This window comes from Ictidomys tridecemlineatus, chromosome 5 (genome assembly GCF_052094955.1).
Source record: "Ictidomys tridecemlineatus isolate mIctTri1 chromosome 5, mIctTri1.hap1, whole genome shotgun sequence".
Classification (NCBI taxonomy): domain Eukaryota; kingdom Metazoa; phylum Chordata; class Mammalia; order Rodentia; family Sciuridae; genus Ictidomys; species Ictidomys tridecemlineatus.
The window spans coordinates 96,603,373-96,618,682 of NC_135481.1; the positions used below are offsets into that span (position 1 = coordinate 96,603,373).

General features: G+C 37.9%; 1 protein-coding gene across 12 annotated transcripts in view; it reads left to right on the top strand.

Moving 5' to 3' along the window:
* Znf410 (zinc finger protein 410) overlaps window positions 1–15,310 on the top strand; it is a 37,433-nt gene that overhangs the window by 4,900 nt on the left and 17,223 nt on the right. For 8 of the 12 annotated variants that reach the window (XR_002483522.3, XM_078050514.1, XM_078050515.1 and 5 more), the window contains 7 exons: window positions 278–335; window positions 1,475–1,610; window positions 4,532–4,750; window positions 6,281–6,472; window positions 9,958–10,108; window positions 10,740–10,921; window positions 14,850–14,939. Coding sequence is in view for 11 of the 12 variants with exons in the window: in XM_078050514.1 (XP_077906640.1) it covers window positions 278–335; window positions 1,475–1,610; window positions 4,532–4,750; window positions 6,281–6,472; window positions 9,958–10,108; window positions 10,740–10,921; window positions 14,850–14,939 (1,028 nt within the window). In the remaining variant the exon portion in view is untranslated. Of the gene's footprint in view, window positions 1–152; window positions 336–1,474; window positions 1,611–4,531; window positions 4,751–6,280; window positions 6,473–9,957; window positions 10,109–10,739; window positions 10,922–14,849; window positions 14,940–15,310 lie in introns of all 12 variants that reach the window. The other 4 variants (XM_078050516.1, XM_078050517.1, XM_078050518.1 and 1 more) reach the window with 2 other exon arrangements.

Consider the following 15,310-nt stretch of genomic DNA (forward strand, 5'->3'; position numbering starts at 1 on the left):
TGGGTTTTGACACCTAATTCACTTGTTCTATTTTAAAACAAGGGATTGGAGCTGAATTCTTTGTTTGTTATGATTTTTGGATATTTTACTTATTTAGCTGTATTTTCTCACTGTTCTTAATGCTGTCTCTCTCTTTTTTATCCCTATTTTAGGATAAATTGATTACCAACTTAGTTCAGCATCTTACAGAAAGAGCATAGTGTTTCCTAAAGGAACATGAGCATAACGGGAAGGTGTCATTGACTCTGAATTAATTTTGAACCTGTTCCCTAAACAGCTACAGGATTTTGGAAGCTGAATCAATGTTATCAGATGAGTTAGAATCCAAACCAGAGGTGAGCCTACTCAGCTTGTTTCCTTTTCTTTTGGTGGGTTGTATTTCAGAGTTTATCATTATTAGTTCAGGGATCAGTAAACTTTTTCTATAAAGACCCGATAGTAAATATTAAATATTTTAGGTTTTGTGAACCCAAATGGATTTGATTGTAAGTATTAATTTATTATTTTTTATAATAAATTAATAATATATATTATTAAGTATTTTCTCAAAATTTTTTTGTCTTTTGTGATTTTTTTTTTTGATCGTTGTTTATGGAAGTGTAAAATTATTTGGATACTTATATAATGACAAAATATTTTATATATAAATATATGGCTAGAGTATGCCATGTAACATAAGTAATGTGTTTGTGTATATGTATATAAATATTTTCTACCACAAACCATTCTTGTATTAATTTTGTATATATCAGAAAATATTTTATTTCTGAACACATTGGGTATCTTTTTCTTTGGTTTGTGTGTATGTGTGGTACTTGGTCTTAAACTGACAGCCTCACACATGCTAGGCAAGTGCTCTACCACTGAGCCACATTGTTAGCTCTAAATTTTCCAGGCTGGCCTCTAATTTTTAATATTCCTGCCTCAGCTGGGATTACAGAAATGCATCACCATGTCTGGCTAAGCATTATATTTTTAATAAATATATTTAATAAAAACAAGCATTTTATTTTCATTCATTTTTCTCACTTTAATTTTAGTGAATCTGATTACTTAAGTTCGAAGATTGGCACTGCTAGCTAGTCATGTGATCTTAGATAAGACACTAATGTCCTCATCTTGATTCTTCTTTGTAAAATACATATTCAGTCCTAGCCAATTTAATGTGAAGGTTAAATGTACATAGAAAAATGCTTTGTAAGATGTAATCAGTGTAGTGTGGTTGATTTTTTTTTTTTAAGTAGTCCTTCATTTAAAAATTATTTTTATATTTTCTATTTGGAAAGTGATGGGGTTGGTTTAGTTATATAAATAAACTAGAACAATGAACATTGATGAAATAACAATCTAGTTTTTCTTTGAATTCTAAACCTAGTGCAGTCAAGACTTCATCATTACCTTTTCATAAACTCAGAGGTTTAGATCCATTCCTAATAACCTCTGTATCTTAGTGTTGCCTTTTTTCCCCCCTCAGCTCCTGGTACAGTTTGTTCAGAATACCTCCATCCCATTGGGACAGGGACTAGTAGAATCAGAAGCTAAAGACATTACTTGCTTATCCCTACTTCCGGTGACCGAGGCCTCAGAATGCAGTCGGCTAATGTTATCAGGTAAAAACAAAGATCACCAGAGATAGGATAAAGAAGTCCCAAGACCTTAGCTTACTCTATGGTACCTGATGGAATGGATAACTGACTTTACAATTGACTGGTCATAGAGAAAAAGTAACCATGAAAGTCATAAGTGTATCAGTTGTTTAAGCCACAGGAATGGCTGCTATCATGATTCAGTGTGACAGTGGGGGGGGGGTGGGGAAGGTCAAGGCAGAACTCTGGAACTCCCTGTTGAAGGAATAGGATAAGACAAAAGAATCTGAACAGGTGGTAAGGGGTATAAAGTAGGATATTGAAGTAGGATGAATATCAATATAGAACGGAAGTGTGGAACACAAGGGAAGTCAATATCAAATGCTCTTAAGTGGCCCAGAGAAGATAGTCTAAAAAGAATCCATCACTGAACTTGGTTGTCCACAGAGTGAAGTGGGTAGAAAACCAATGGCTATAGATTGAGGTATCAATGCAAAGTAAGTCCAGCATAACTGGGGAAGTAACTAGTGGTATTTTCTCAAGACTGTTCTGCTACGAGAAGGAAAAAGGTAAGGTAGGTGGAAATTAGGGGTTTTGTTTGTTTGTTTTTGTTTTTAGATCTGAGATATTTGGGGGTTGTTTTATGCTGAAAAAAAAAGAGCCAGTTAGAGAAACTGAGACAGAAAGAAATAGTAGGATGTTGGTGAGGATGCTTCAGGAGAAGTAAGAGGAAATAGAATGCTGAGCACAGGCAGGGAGATAAGGTTTGGATGGGAGTCAATTGATTATTGGCAAGGAGAATATTATTTTTGGATGTAGTAAATTCCTTATACTCTGATCTTTATTTTAAAATTTGGAGTGTTAGTATTTTATCAGGGGGAGTAAACATTAGCTTGTTTGACAACTTAAGTAGTTTGTTAAAAACTCTTCTAGTTAATGTCCTTTGGTGGTATTCTTCGATTTTTTTTTCCCCTTGCAAAATTAGGGATTGGACACAGTCTACCAGTGAACTTCATTCCCTTTTTTTCTAGATAGAATGGCTCTAATTTGCTAAGGTTGGCCTTGAGCTTGGGATCCTCCTGCCTCAGCCTCTTTTGAGTCCATGAAATTACAGGAGTGTGCCATTGCCTGGCTCCTACTTAGGCTTTTCCCCTATAAAGATAACAACATTCTTTTGTAAGAATGCCAGTGTCCTCACTTTTGTGATAATCATTTCTTTGTTTTCCAAATTTACCCACCTATTTATATATCTCTAAGCAATGTGGTATAATCTTAATTGGTTTTGGACCTTAAGTGAATGGAATCATATGATCTGTATGTTTTTGTACCTTCCTTCCTTTACTTTATATTTGTGAAGTTTATCCTTATTGTGTGTAGCTATGGTTTGTTTAGTTACATTGCTGTATGGTATATATAAAGTATACCACAACTCCTTATCCATGCCACTTGTTGATGAATATTTATTACTTAATGTTGTAATATGACAAACAGAACTACTATAAACTTTTAAGATTTTTATCTTTGTGTGTAAGTACATTCACGTTATTGTGCCAAAGCCTAATGAAAATGGACATATTGTCCACTTTTTTTTAAAATAACTTTAATTAATTAATTAATTTTTATGTGGTGCTGAGGATCGAACCCAGGGCCATGCACATGCAAGGTGAGCTCTCTACCACTGAGCCATAATCCCAGCCCCCATATTGTTACTTTTATTTTTGTTTTGTTTCATTTTGTTGGTACTAGGGATTGAACCTAGGTACATTGAACCACTTCCCAGCCCTTTCTATTTTTTATTTTGAGACAGGGTCTTTCTAAGTTGCTGAGGACCTCACTAAGTTGCTGAGGCAGGCCTCAAACTCGTGATCCTCCTTCCTCAGCCTCTCATGTTGCTGGGATTTTGGCATGTACCCAATTTATTTCTATAATATTGTTACCTACTTAAAAGAGGAAGAAGTGATACATGCCTTTTTAAAAAATGTTAAAACCTCTGAAAATATTGGATACTTCAGTGTTGAAGTGCAGTTTCCTCATTATATTGCAACCAAAACCTTTGGAAATTCTTTTTTATCACTTAGAACAAAGTGTCATGTATGTGTGTTCCCCAACCCCACCTCCTCGGTACTGCAAATTGAACCCAGGCCTTGCATATGTTAGGCAAGTGCTCTATAACTGAACTTATACCCCAGCCCTTTTTAAAATTTTGAGATAAGATCTCTCTAAGTTGCTCAGTCTGGCCTTGAACTTGCAATCCTCCCACCTCAGCCTCCTGAGTAACTGGGATTATAGGTGGGTGCCACTGTATCCAGATAGAATGAAGTTCTTGAGGTCAAATCTGAATTTTTTTAAAAAAAATTTCTCTTAGAGGTATTCGGAATTGAACCCAGGGCATTGTGCATGCTAGGCGATCACTACTGCTAAGTTACATCCCCAGCCCTGAATTATTTCTTTACATTCAGTATAAACCCAGAATTATATAATGAAACATTTTAATAAATTTGTGAGATTTCTTTTGATTCCAAGGCTGTTTTTCCCCCTTCCACCAGAACTGTCGTGTACATGTTATAAAAGTGAACTAAAAAGTTAAACTTTTAAGAAAAAGGTTTAAAATTTAGATCCTCCCGTAACATTCATAATGTAGCTTTTTTTTTTTTTTTAAGGAAAAAGTTCTGATTTCTGACTTCAAAAAGGACTAAGTTCTGTAATGTCCAAATGCAGATTATTGGCTATTAGCTATGTCAGGTGTCAAAAGAAATCTGTTTTTCACATTTTGTCTGATTACCTTTAAAGCCATCTCTGTTTTTCTCTGTGGCAAGTTTTGTATTTGTAAAATGAGAACACTGTTTTTATAGGGTGCTAGATACTAAGAGATGTTACATAGGTATTAGACACTGTTTCAAAATGATGATCTCCTTGGAGGTAATGCTGTGTTTTCCCTTTACTAGATGATGCTCCAAATCATACTAACTCCTCCAAGGAGGTCCCTTCATCAGCTGTACTGAGAAGCCTTCAGGTGAATGTGGGCCCAGACGGAGAGGAGACGAGGGCTCAGACTGTACAGAAGTCCCCAGAGTTTTTGTCTACTCCAGAGTCTCCTAGTTTGTTGCAAGATCTACAGCCAAGTGATAGCACTTCTTTTATTCTTCTTAACCTAACAAGAGCAGGTATTCTTTATCCTTTTCTGAACTTTTCTCATGCTTATGAAAAAATTGGAGTTGGGACATATTTCACTAGAAGCTTTATTATTTTTCAGAAATTTCATAGTCTGGTGACAAAATGAACATGTAGAACAAGAGAGAGGATTCTAGGATGATTTAAACATATCTCGTTTGGGAAATTAGATGGTGCCATTTACTGATACAGTTGAGCATAGGAAGAACAGGGTGTGGGGTAGGATGATAAGTTCCAATTTATGTCTGTTGAAGTTGAGATTTTTTTTTTTTTTAAAGAGAGAGAGATAATTTTTTTAATATTTATTTTTCAGTTTTTGGTGGACACAACATCTTTATTTTATGTGGTGCTGATGATCGAACCCAGCGCCCCATGCATGCCAGGCAAGCTCGTTACCGCTTGAGCCACATCCCCAGCCCGAAGTTGAGATTTTTAAAAAAAATTTTTTTAGTTGTAGATGGACACGATACCTTTATTTTATTTATTTTTATGTGGTGCTGAAGATTGAACCCAGTGCCTCACACTTGCTAGGCAGTGTTCTACCACTGAGCTACAACTCCAGACCCTGAAGTTGAGATTTTGAAGGAACATTTAGGAGGAAGTTTTCTTCAGAAAGTTAGACACAGGAATCCAGAGTTCTAGAGAGGTCTCTTATGAAATAATTAGTTTAGGTGTTGATTAGCATTCAGGAAATGTATGAAACAATTTTCTCTTTGATTCAAGAGAAGATTGATGCATGAACAGAAATAAAAGGCAAGCCTGGAACCTTGTGAGGGAAAAGCCCACACATTTAAGAGGGCAACAAGAAGAACTTGAAAGAACAGCTGGAAGGGGATGAAGAGAACTGAGAGTGGGTGGGAAACCAAGGTAGGGAAGTTTCAAGGGAGAAAAGTACTAAATCATTCCAAAATACTATAGGATGGGCTAGTGAGATGAAGTATATATCTGAATATTTTAGCAAGAGCAGTTGTTATTGGGGTAGTGTGGGTATAGAGGACAGAATTAAAGAGATGGGGAGTAGATGGAAGGTGAGAAAGTGGATGCACAAGTTAGAGGGTACACTTGTTCACAAAACTTGACTTTGAAGAAACAGGTAATAACTAGAAAAGCACTTAAGGATTTCTATTATTTTAAAGAATAAAGATGGAGAAACTTGAGTTAGAACACATTTAAAGGCTAGAAGGAAAAGCTGTCCAGTAGAGAGGAATAGGGTGGAAATGGGAGAGAACAAAAATGGAAGGATACAGAAAAGGATGACTGAAGAGTGGGGTTGGAATATTAGAGGTGGGGGTTAGCCTGGTTGCCAGGAAGAACAGTTTTGCCTCTGAAACAGAAGGAGGCAAGGTAACAATAAGCCTGTGGCCTGAGAGTAGGAAAGTGATAGCCTAATCATCTGTGAGCATAGAAGCTTAAGGTAAGAAGCAAAGACCTCCAATAGCTGGTTCAGGATACAGAGTTTCTGGGCCAGGGCAAACAGAAGGATTACTTGTTGACTAACCTTCATATGTCCTTTTGTTCTCCAGGTCTGGGCTCTTCAGCTGAGCACTTAGTGTTTGTACAAGATGAGGCAGAGGATTCAGGGAATGATTTCCTCTCCAGTGAGAGCACGGACAGTAGCATTCCATGGTTCCTCCGGGTTCAGGAGTTGGCCCATGACAGTTTGATTGCTGCTACTCGTGCACAACTAGCAAAGAGTGCAAAAACCAGCAGCAATGGTGAGACTCCCATGGCATTTTCTTCACCATTATTCTATGCAAAGAGATTGTGGTAATGTAAGGGCTATATTTTGAGTTGTATATAATCCAAGTTATTTTATTAATGAGAATGGAAGGCTAGAAATGTATAAATTGTTTGTCTTATTTTCTGTGAGATAACTTGGCCATGCCAGATTTGTGTGCAGAATCGACTAAACTAGTATTTTTAATTCTCTACTTCAGTTAATATACAGATCAATTTTTCTTAAACCCATACCACCACCACCACCACCCAGCCTAGGCTCAGGAGTAGTAAAGTCACTTGCCCTCAACCCTGGTGAGGCTGGGGTTTCAGCTCAGCAACTCCTTCCTTATTTCCTTGCACAGTGCCCTATGCTACTCCTATCCAGACCCTGCATCCTTCAGTCCCCACTTAGGCCATTGCACAATTCTAGAGTTGCTGGTGTGTGGGCTGGGGTGCATAGGGAGTCTGCAGACAGCTCCAGGGGCCTAGCAATCTGAAGCAGGAGAGCGGGCAAAGCAGATGGAAGTTAGTGTGGGAACTTGAAACCTTAGTCACCTGCTAGGTTGATCTCACAGAACAGCCGGGCAGTTAAGGCAGTACGTATCCCTGGGGTGAGCAACTTTAGGGGAGGGGAGTTAATGCCCCATCTCTGGGCCTTGACAGGGTCATGGGCTTCCCTCATTATAGACCAGCAGGTGCAAGTTAGGGCCCTTCTGCTGGGCTTTGGGGGGCTGATGTCTGGACTCAAGCCCAGAGCCTGTCTAGTAGAACTCATTAAATAAAAGTAGTGCCCTGGGGCTGTGGAGACCTTAGAACCTACAGGAAAGGTAGTATGGAAGCTTTGAGGAGTTGTGACCTGTGTTCTCTGAGCAAGGGAGAAACTGGACAGGGAATGTGTTGGAGCCCTAATGTTATGTGATGGGTTACTGAAGAACAGTGATCTTGGGAGCCAGATTCCTGGGTCCCACACAGAGCTGGAGGTAGATAGTAACATCCATATGTCAAGAGTTTCAAGGCCTAAAACATCAGGGGTCTGGAGAGAGCTGACAAGTAGATGCTGCTCAGACACTGAAGGAGGGGCAGATATGCCTCCTTCCCAGATGGGGCCCAGTGCTGGAGAGGGGAAGGAAGGGGACTCAGCTTGGAGGCTTTGGGAACAACTTTTCTGAGGCTTTTTTTTTTTTTTTCCTCTGAGGCTTCATAGTCTTGTCTCCCAACTCTTGCCAAGAGCCAGGAGGTTTGTGAACCTATGGCTGAACCTATAGTTCCCAGACAATATATTTCTGCCTTCCTGGCTTAGTGACATTTTTCTAGGAAGTCTTGAGTCCACTTAAGACTCCTTTCTTCCCTCTTACCTCTGGAATCTTGAGGACTCTGTTGCCCCTTTGTCTTTGTTGCAAACTCTTCCATCAGAGCCTCTTTCTGTGGTATGCTTGCTTGTTTTGCTCTTAAAAGAGGCCAGATGTCAGATGAAACTTCAGGCCACTCAGGCTGGGACAGGACCTTGGGGATATCATATAGCTTCCTTGCCTCCATACAGTTTCCATTCCCATTAGCAAAAAAGTTCTGTATTTCAAAAACTATTTCCCTGGGCAGGCTGTCAGCAGACCACCAAATTTTTTCTCCTCAATACTAGGAATTGAACCTAGGGCCTTGTGCACGCTAGGCAAAGCACTTCACCACTGAGCTACACCCTCAGCACTAAGAGAACACATTTTAAAGGGGGGGGGAAATACTGAATTTATATTCAATTGCTTTTATTATAATGTTTTTAGATATGTAAAAACAAAAGTTCTGTGTAAGCTTTTAGAGCTCTTATACCACCGTGAAATCAAAAGTTTCATCTATTAACAAAACTATAAAACCAATAAAACAAGATTAATATTAAGTCAGTGTGGCAGATGATGATGTTTTATTAAAACTAATTGGCTGCTCATGGCAATTTTACAATTAGCTATGATGGATTTCATGCTTTTTTTTTAAGTTAGGCATGCCTGCAATTTGTGCTATTTTCTCCAGTAATTTTCAAAACATTGACCCTTGATCATTGGCATTACCTGGCAACTTAAAAATACAAACTCTCAGGCCCCATTCCAGGCCTACTAAATCAGAAACTTGGTTCTGATGCATGTTAAAGCTTGAGAACCATGGATATATTCAAACCACTACCAAAAGGCATAAAATCTTTGCTTATGTAACATGCCATTAATCTTTTTGTTTTAGGTCTGACTCTGTTTTTTCTCATAAACCTGTGACAGATATTAGGACAACATGATTCAGCATTCTCATTATCACAAACCAAGCTTTAGCACTGAAATCTTTTGTGTGTGTGTGTATGTGTGTGTGTGTGTGTGTGTGTGTTAGTAGGAATTAAACTCAGAGGTTTATACCTGGCCCTTTTTATTTTTTATTTTGAAACAGTCTCACTAAGTTGTCAAGGCTGACCTAGAATTTCTGATCCTCTTGCCTCAGCTTCCCAAGTGGCTGGGATTACAGGTGTGCACCATCCTCCCAGCTTCCAACTGTGTCTTGAAGATGATGAAATAAAAGGAATAATGTCTACTAATGTGGAATTTATACAAGTTTTTAATGAACTATTTTCATTTAAAACAAATCAAGGCACATTTTACCACTCACCTCCTTTTATTCTATTAAACATTATGCCAGTAGATATTATCTCTAACTTTTTTCAGTACCAGGGATGCTTAACCACTAAGCCACATCCCCAGCCTGTTTTTATATTTTATTTAGAGATGGAGTCTCAATAAGTTGTTGAGACTGGCTTTGAACTCATGATCCTCCTTGCCTCAGCCCCCTGAGTTGCTGGGATTATAGATGTGCACCACTGTCCCTGGCTATTACCCAGCCCAGAACTTTTAAGCTTTTTCTATAGCATCCCACTTTGGGTATTGATCTCCTTGTTTCCCCACCAATGTATATAATAAAAAAGAGGTTTAATTCTACATTTTTAGATTTCTGATGGGAAACCATTTTGGATATTTTCTACATTTGTCAAAGAGGCCCTGTTTTGTGAAACAAAACATGATAGCTGTCAGTAGTTCTCTGGAATAAGGGGAAGAGGATGTAGAACACCCTCATTTCTGTTCTGAAACAGGTACAGAGGAAGTGGAGAAGATGAAGATAGATATCCGATTAATTATCATTAGAAGCTTGGTGTAATGGGGCATGCCTGTAATTCCAGTGAGTCCACAGGCAGGAGGATCGCAAGTTTGAGGCCAGCCTTAGCAACTTAGCAAGGCCCTAAGCGACTTAGCAAGACCCCATCTCAAAATAAAAAAAGTAAAGAGCTGGGAATATGGCTATGGCTCAGTTGTTAAGCATCCCTGGGTTCAATCTCTAGTACCCACCCAAAAAAAAAAAAAAAAAATCACTAGGAGTTAAATATATGAGTTCTATTATTTGAACCTCAGTATTGGAGCAGCGTCCTTCCCTGGGTTGTAAATACATGATTCTGTTACAGGAGAAAATGTCCACCTTGGTTCTGGTGATGGACAACCCAAAGATTCTGGACCACTTCCCCAAGTGGAAAAGAAGCTCAAGTGTACAGTTGAAGGTTGTGACCGGACATTTGTGTGGCCAGCTCACTTCAAGTACCACCTCAAAACTCATCGGTGAGCAATTCTGAGATCTCATATTTGGAGCTTAAGAACACTGATGCTTTTAGAGCAACTTGTTCCCTGAATTAATAAATTAAAGGAATTGACAAATTGAAGCAGGGACTCCAGCTAACTTATATATACACACAATATGTATATACATATATATTTTAAGTTGTAGATGGACCCAATACCTTTATTTTGTTTATTTATTTTTATGTGGTGCTGAGGATCAAACCCAGTGCCTCACACACATGAGGCAAGTGCTCTACTGATGAGCCACAAACCCAGCCCCTTGTTTTTTTTAAAGAAAGATTTGCATTGTTTAATTTACCTTTTTCCTAATAAATATGTAAAGAAGATTGTTACCTGAATATCTTAAAAGTATGAATTCTCAAATCTCATTATAAAACATAGTTTGAGAATTTAAAATATAATATGTAAATCTCAGCTCCTGCCCTAAACTTAGGAAATTAGTATTGGGAGGAAGTTGGGCATCTGTAATTTTAACAATCTCTTCAGGTTAAGTCTGAAATATTCAGGTTTGGAGTTTAATGTCTGCCTTGAGAGTCAATAGAAATTTTGACTTGTCATCTCTAGTAAAGAGTATTTCCAGGTGTTGTTGTTTATATAATTAATTTTGCAGAAATGACCGCTCCTTCATCTGCCCTGCAGAAGGTTGTGGGAAAAGCTTCTATGTGCTGCAGAGGCTAAAGGTGCACATGAGGACCCACAATGGGGAAAAGCCTTTTATGTGCCCTGAATCCAGCTGTGGTAAACAGTTCACTACAGCTGGAAACCTGAAGAACCACCGGCGCATCCACACAGGTGTGTGCAACCCTGGGCTGAGCACTTGCTTGCCTATCCTCAGGAAAGACTCAAGTGGGAATAGAAGTGAAGGGGTAGAATTATTGCTAGAACTCTGAAGATGTGATTTCTTTTTTCAAATGCCTTGCAGTACTTTCTAATTCATACAGTGACTTATCAAAGTTTATCTGTATGTGAGGAGTAGATAGTATTGATTTCTGCCTCTAGGAACCTAATGGTAGGAAGAGATATAAGACCTTCTCAGGAACACTGTGAGGAGATATGGACAAAAATCAGTCTGTTTCAGATTTTTCTGAACACTGCACCTCTTGTATTTTGGACAGTAACATTGAGTGGCACAAACCCATGTAGAACACTAAATAGGGCAAAGTGGAGAAAAATACAAAAGATGTAATCCGCGATTTCTAAGGAGTTTACTTTCTTGAGTGAACCTCACATCATGGGAAATAGAATGGAAAGTAACTTGTTCCAGGTCAAACAGCATGTTGGTGTCAAGAGAGCAAAATAAAGATTCCTTGATTCTTAGTCTAAGAATCTAAGGGTGATTTTCCAAGCCACATGATTTTTTCAAGCATGTGCTAGTCTGTTGCCAAAACATAAGCACTGAACCCAGATGACCATCTGAGGAAGTATAATTGTTCTCTGCTTTTTTGCCACTTTGTTTGTTTGTTTATTCTTGCATTCTTGAAGTGATAGCAGGTTCAATTAAAGGTGAAGTGTGAGCTGAAGCCGCAATTTTTCTAGGCATGAGTCTCTAGATTGATATAACCTCTGAATCTATTTTGGGAAGAATAGTTCTCTTTTCAGCTTTTTTGAGAAAGTTAACTATACTTGCTCCAAGAAAGTAATTTTTAAAAATTTTTGTAGATGTAGATGGACAGCATGCCTTTATTTTACTTATTTTTTGTATGTGGTGCTAAGGATTGAACCTAGTGCCTCACACATGCTAGGCAAATGCTCTGCCACTGAGCCCCAACCCCAGCCCCAAGAAAGCAATTTTAATAAAAGAATAAGAAAACCATTCAGCTGAGTAGCTAAGAAGTGAATTACTAGCCCGCATTGTTAAATTCAGAAACTTCATCCTCTTGCTGCTCATCATCTTTGTAACATGAGATAACACTGAACATCTTCAAACATTTTTTTACATTAAAGTATGACCTTATTTCACCTATGTTTTTTTCCCCTTCATTATAACTTTTGCTAGCCTTCTTCTCTGTTAATGTCTTTATTGCTCACCAATTTCAGAATTTCAGTTTTCTTTCATTTTTCTCATTGTACTCTCATAATCTCAAACCTCAATTGAATAATTTGCCGTTCAGATCTGAGTCTTAATAATAGTTAATATAGTAATACAAGCTTTTATTGAGGCACTTTAATATGTACCAACCATATGCACATTAATTCCTTTAATTTTCAATATAACATTAAATAATATATTTATTGATAAAGAAACAGAAGATTAGAGAGTTAAATAAATTGCTCAACATCTTATAGGTAGGAAATGGCAGAGTTGGATTTTAAATTATGATATGGCTCCAAAGCTCTTCCAAGGATTTTATTTTCAAATCCTGACAACTCGGCCTTTGAGATAATTTTTTAGCAATAATGTTAATACTTAAAGCTGCTGAATTTAGTGTGTGCCAAGAGCTATGCTGAGTTGTTAAACTCATGTTATCTCATTTAACCCTCAGAATAATCTTTTGAAGTTGTATTATCTTCATATAATAAGATCAAAAGCCAGTTTAAGTGGTAATATTAGGATTTGAATTTAGGATTAGCTGATTGCAAAGCCCATGTTCTTTCTTAACCATTATGCTGAATTGCCTCTTGAACCTCCTCTTCACTCTTCCATGTCTTTTATCTCAGTAAAATCACGGCCCTCTCAGTTTCCAAATAGGTAGGTTGTGTCCCCTAGGTTAGCTTGATGAAGAGATTCCTTACCTCTATATTCTGAGGTAGAATCCTTCTAAATCCTCATATTTCTGTAGTTCATCTTGTTAAACATTTGACCTTATTATTAAAATTTTCTGTTTTCATGACCTTTGTCAAAGGTATTAGCATATTGTTCCTTCATTGAGCATCTTTTTGAGCATCTATCTTTCTGGGGTGGGTACTACTATACAGATAGCATTCAAAAAAAATATAGGTAGTTGGATATGGTGGTGAAAGCCTATAATGCCTACTGTTCAGGTGGCTGAGGCAGGAGGATCTCAAGTTCAAGGCCAGCCTGAACTAACTTAGCAAGACTCTTGTCTCAAAAATTAAAAAGGACTGTGGGTATAACTCAGTGGTAGAGCACATGCTTAGCACCCCCCCCCCCAAAAAAAAAGTTAGAGACTACTCCAGTTCCCAAATTAACTGTGTGGTATTGTCTAAAAGAACACTACAACCAAGAGCACTGCTACCCACTCCTGCTCCTCCTGCTAGGATTAGCTGATTGCAAAGGATAAGAACACAAACTTTGCAACCTAGCGCATGTGTTGTTACCATACCAGCTTCACTTGATGGATTTTGAACTTATCTCAGGCACTCTCAGTTTCAAGGCACTCTTCACACTATTTCTTGTACCTGAAATTCCTTTCCATCCTTCTTAGCTTATAAGACCAGCTGAAATTCATTATCTTTCAAAAAATTTTTGCAATTAGAATTCCTTCCCTTCTCAGCTGGGCACAATGGCACATGCCTGTAATCCCAGTGGCTCAGGAAGTTGAGGCAGGAGGATCACAAGTTTAAAGTCAGCCTGAGCAATTTAGAGATGCCCTAAGCAACTTGGTGAGATCCTGTCTCAACATAAAAAAGGGCTGGGGTTGCAGTCCATTGGCATAGCACCACTGGCTGGGTTCAATCCTCAGTACCTCCCCCGCTACACACACACAAAATTTCTTCCCTTCTAAATGCTTATAGCACTTTTTCATTCATGAACTGTATTACAATTATTTATGAGTATGTTTATCTCTTATACTAGTCTATGATCCTTGGAGGATAGAGGCTTCATTTTTTATCCCCCCCCCACTTTTTTTTTTTTGCAGCCCTAAAATTGAACCCAGGCGTTGTGCATACTATGCTCTACCACAGAGCTACATCTCCAGCACTTACTTTTTATTTTGAAATAATTATAGACTCACAAGAAGTTACAAAAGTAGTATAAAAAATTATTATTTTCCTTTGATTTTTTTTTTTTTTAACATATGGTGTTAGGAATTGAACCTAGGGCTTTACATATGTTAGGTGAATGAATGCTTTACCACTGAGCTTTACCTCAGCCCCCAGCTTTGATTTTTTTTTTAAATAACAAAGTAATATTGTAGAAGATAAAAACAATGAGAAAACACAAAATAGATCATCCGTAACACAACTATGTTGATATGACTACTTCGACAAAACTTCACCCCTATGACTAAATATCTCTTCATTCCTTTGTTTTATGGAATGAGGCTGTATAATGTCTATTTTAAACCTAAAATATGGATCTGAGTCTTAAAAAGAATCCTGACAGCATAGAAACTTGTTTTTGTGTGTGTGTCAAGGGGGCTTTATTTTGTTTTGTGATGCTGGGGATCAAACCCAGGACCTTGTGCATACTGGGCAAGCACCCTATCACTGAGCTACACCCCAGTCCAAATTTATTCTTTAAATGTCATCAGAAGGGATGGGATTCTTAAAGCTAGAGGAGTCAGCCCTTGAGCTAGGAGGGAAAAGGAAATATGAGGCTCAGAGGCAGCCCTTCTAAGGGAAAAAGCATGGCTATCTTTTAGGCTATATACTAGATTATTGAGAGGCAACACTTGCTAAGTTATCTGATTGATATTATGTAGCATGAACCAAAGAAATCAGAATGAATAAGTCATTGAAAACAAAGTTGATGGGAAAAGAGAGTAGTAGAAAGGTCATCAAAAGACTGAGTCTTTAACTCATTTTCTACCTCTAGGAGAGAAGCCTTTCCTTTGTGAAGCCCAAGGATGTGGCCGTTCCTTTGCTGAGTATTCTAGCCTCCGAAAACATCTGGTGGTTCACTCAGGTATTAGAACCTATGCCATTTGTAGATTTCAGGAATAGTAAAAAGACAAAAGGTTGGTAGGGGGTAGTATAAAAAAAGTCTGAAAAGAAACAAACTGTTTACCTTAAAGGTACAACTTCCCATCATCTTGACCAAATAAAAATCAGGGTCCTTAATAATTGCATTCAAAGGGTCTTATAATTAATGGGAGATGGGGAATCTATTTTTATCTGAGTCACTGAGGAACTTTCTAATCCAGACCTTTTCTAAGAAGATGAGTAAATTTAGTTAATACTGTGCTGGGTGCTTCCTAAGTTATATCAAACATGGACTAGGAACTGACTTGATTTTTTAAAAAATATTTTATTAGTTGTTGATGGACCTTTATTTAT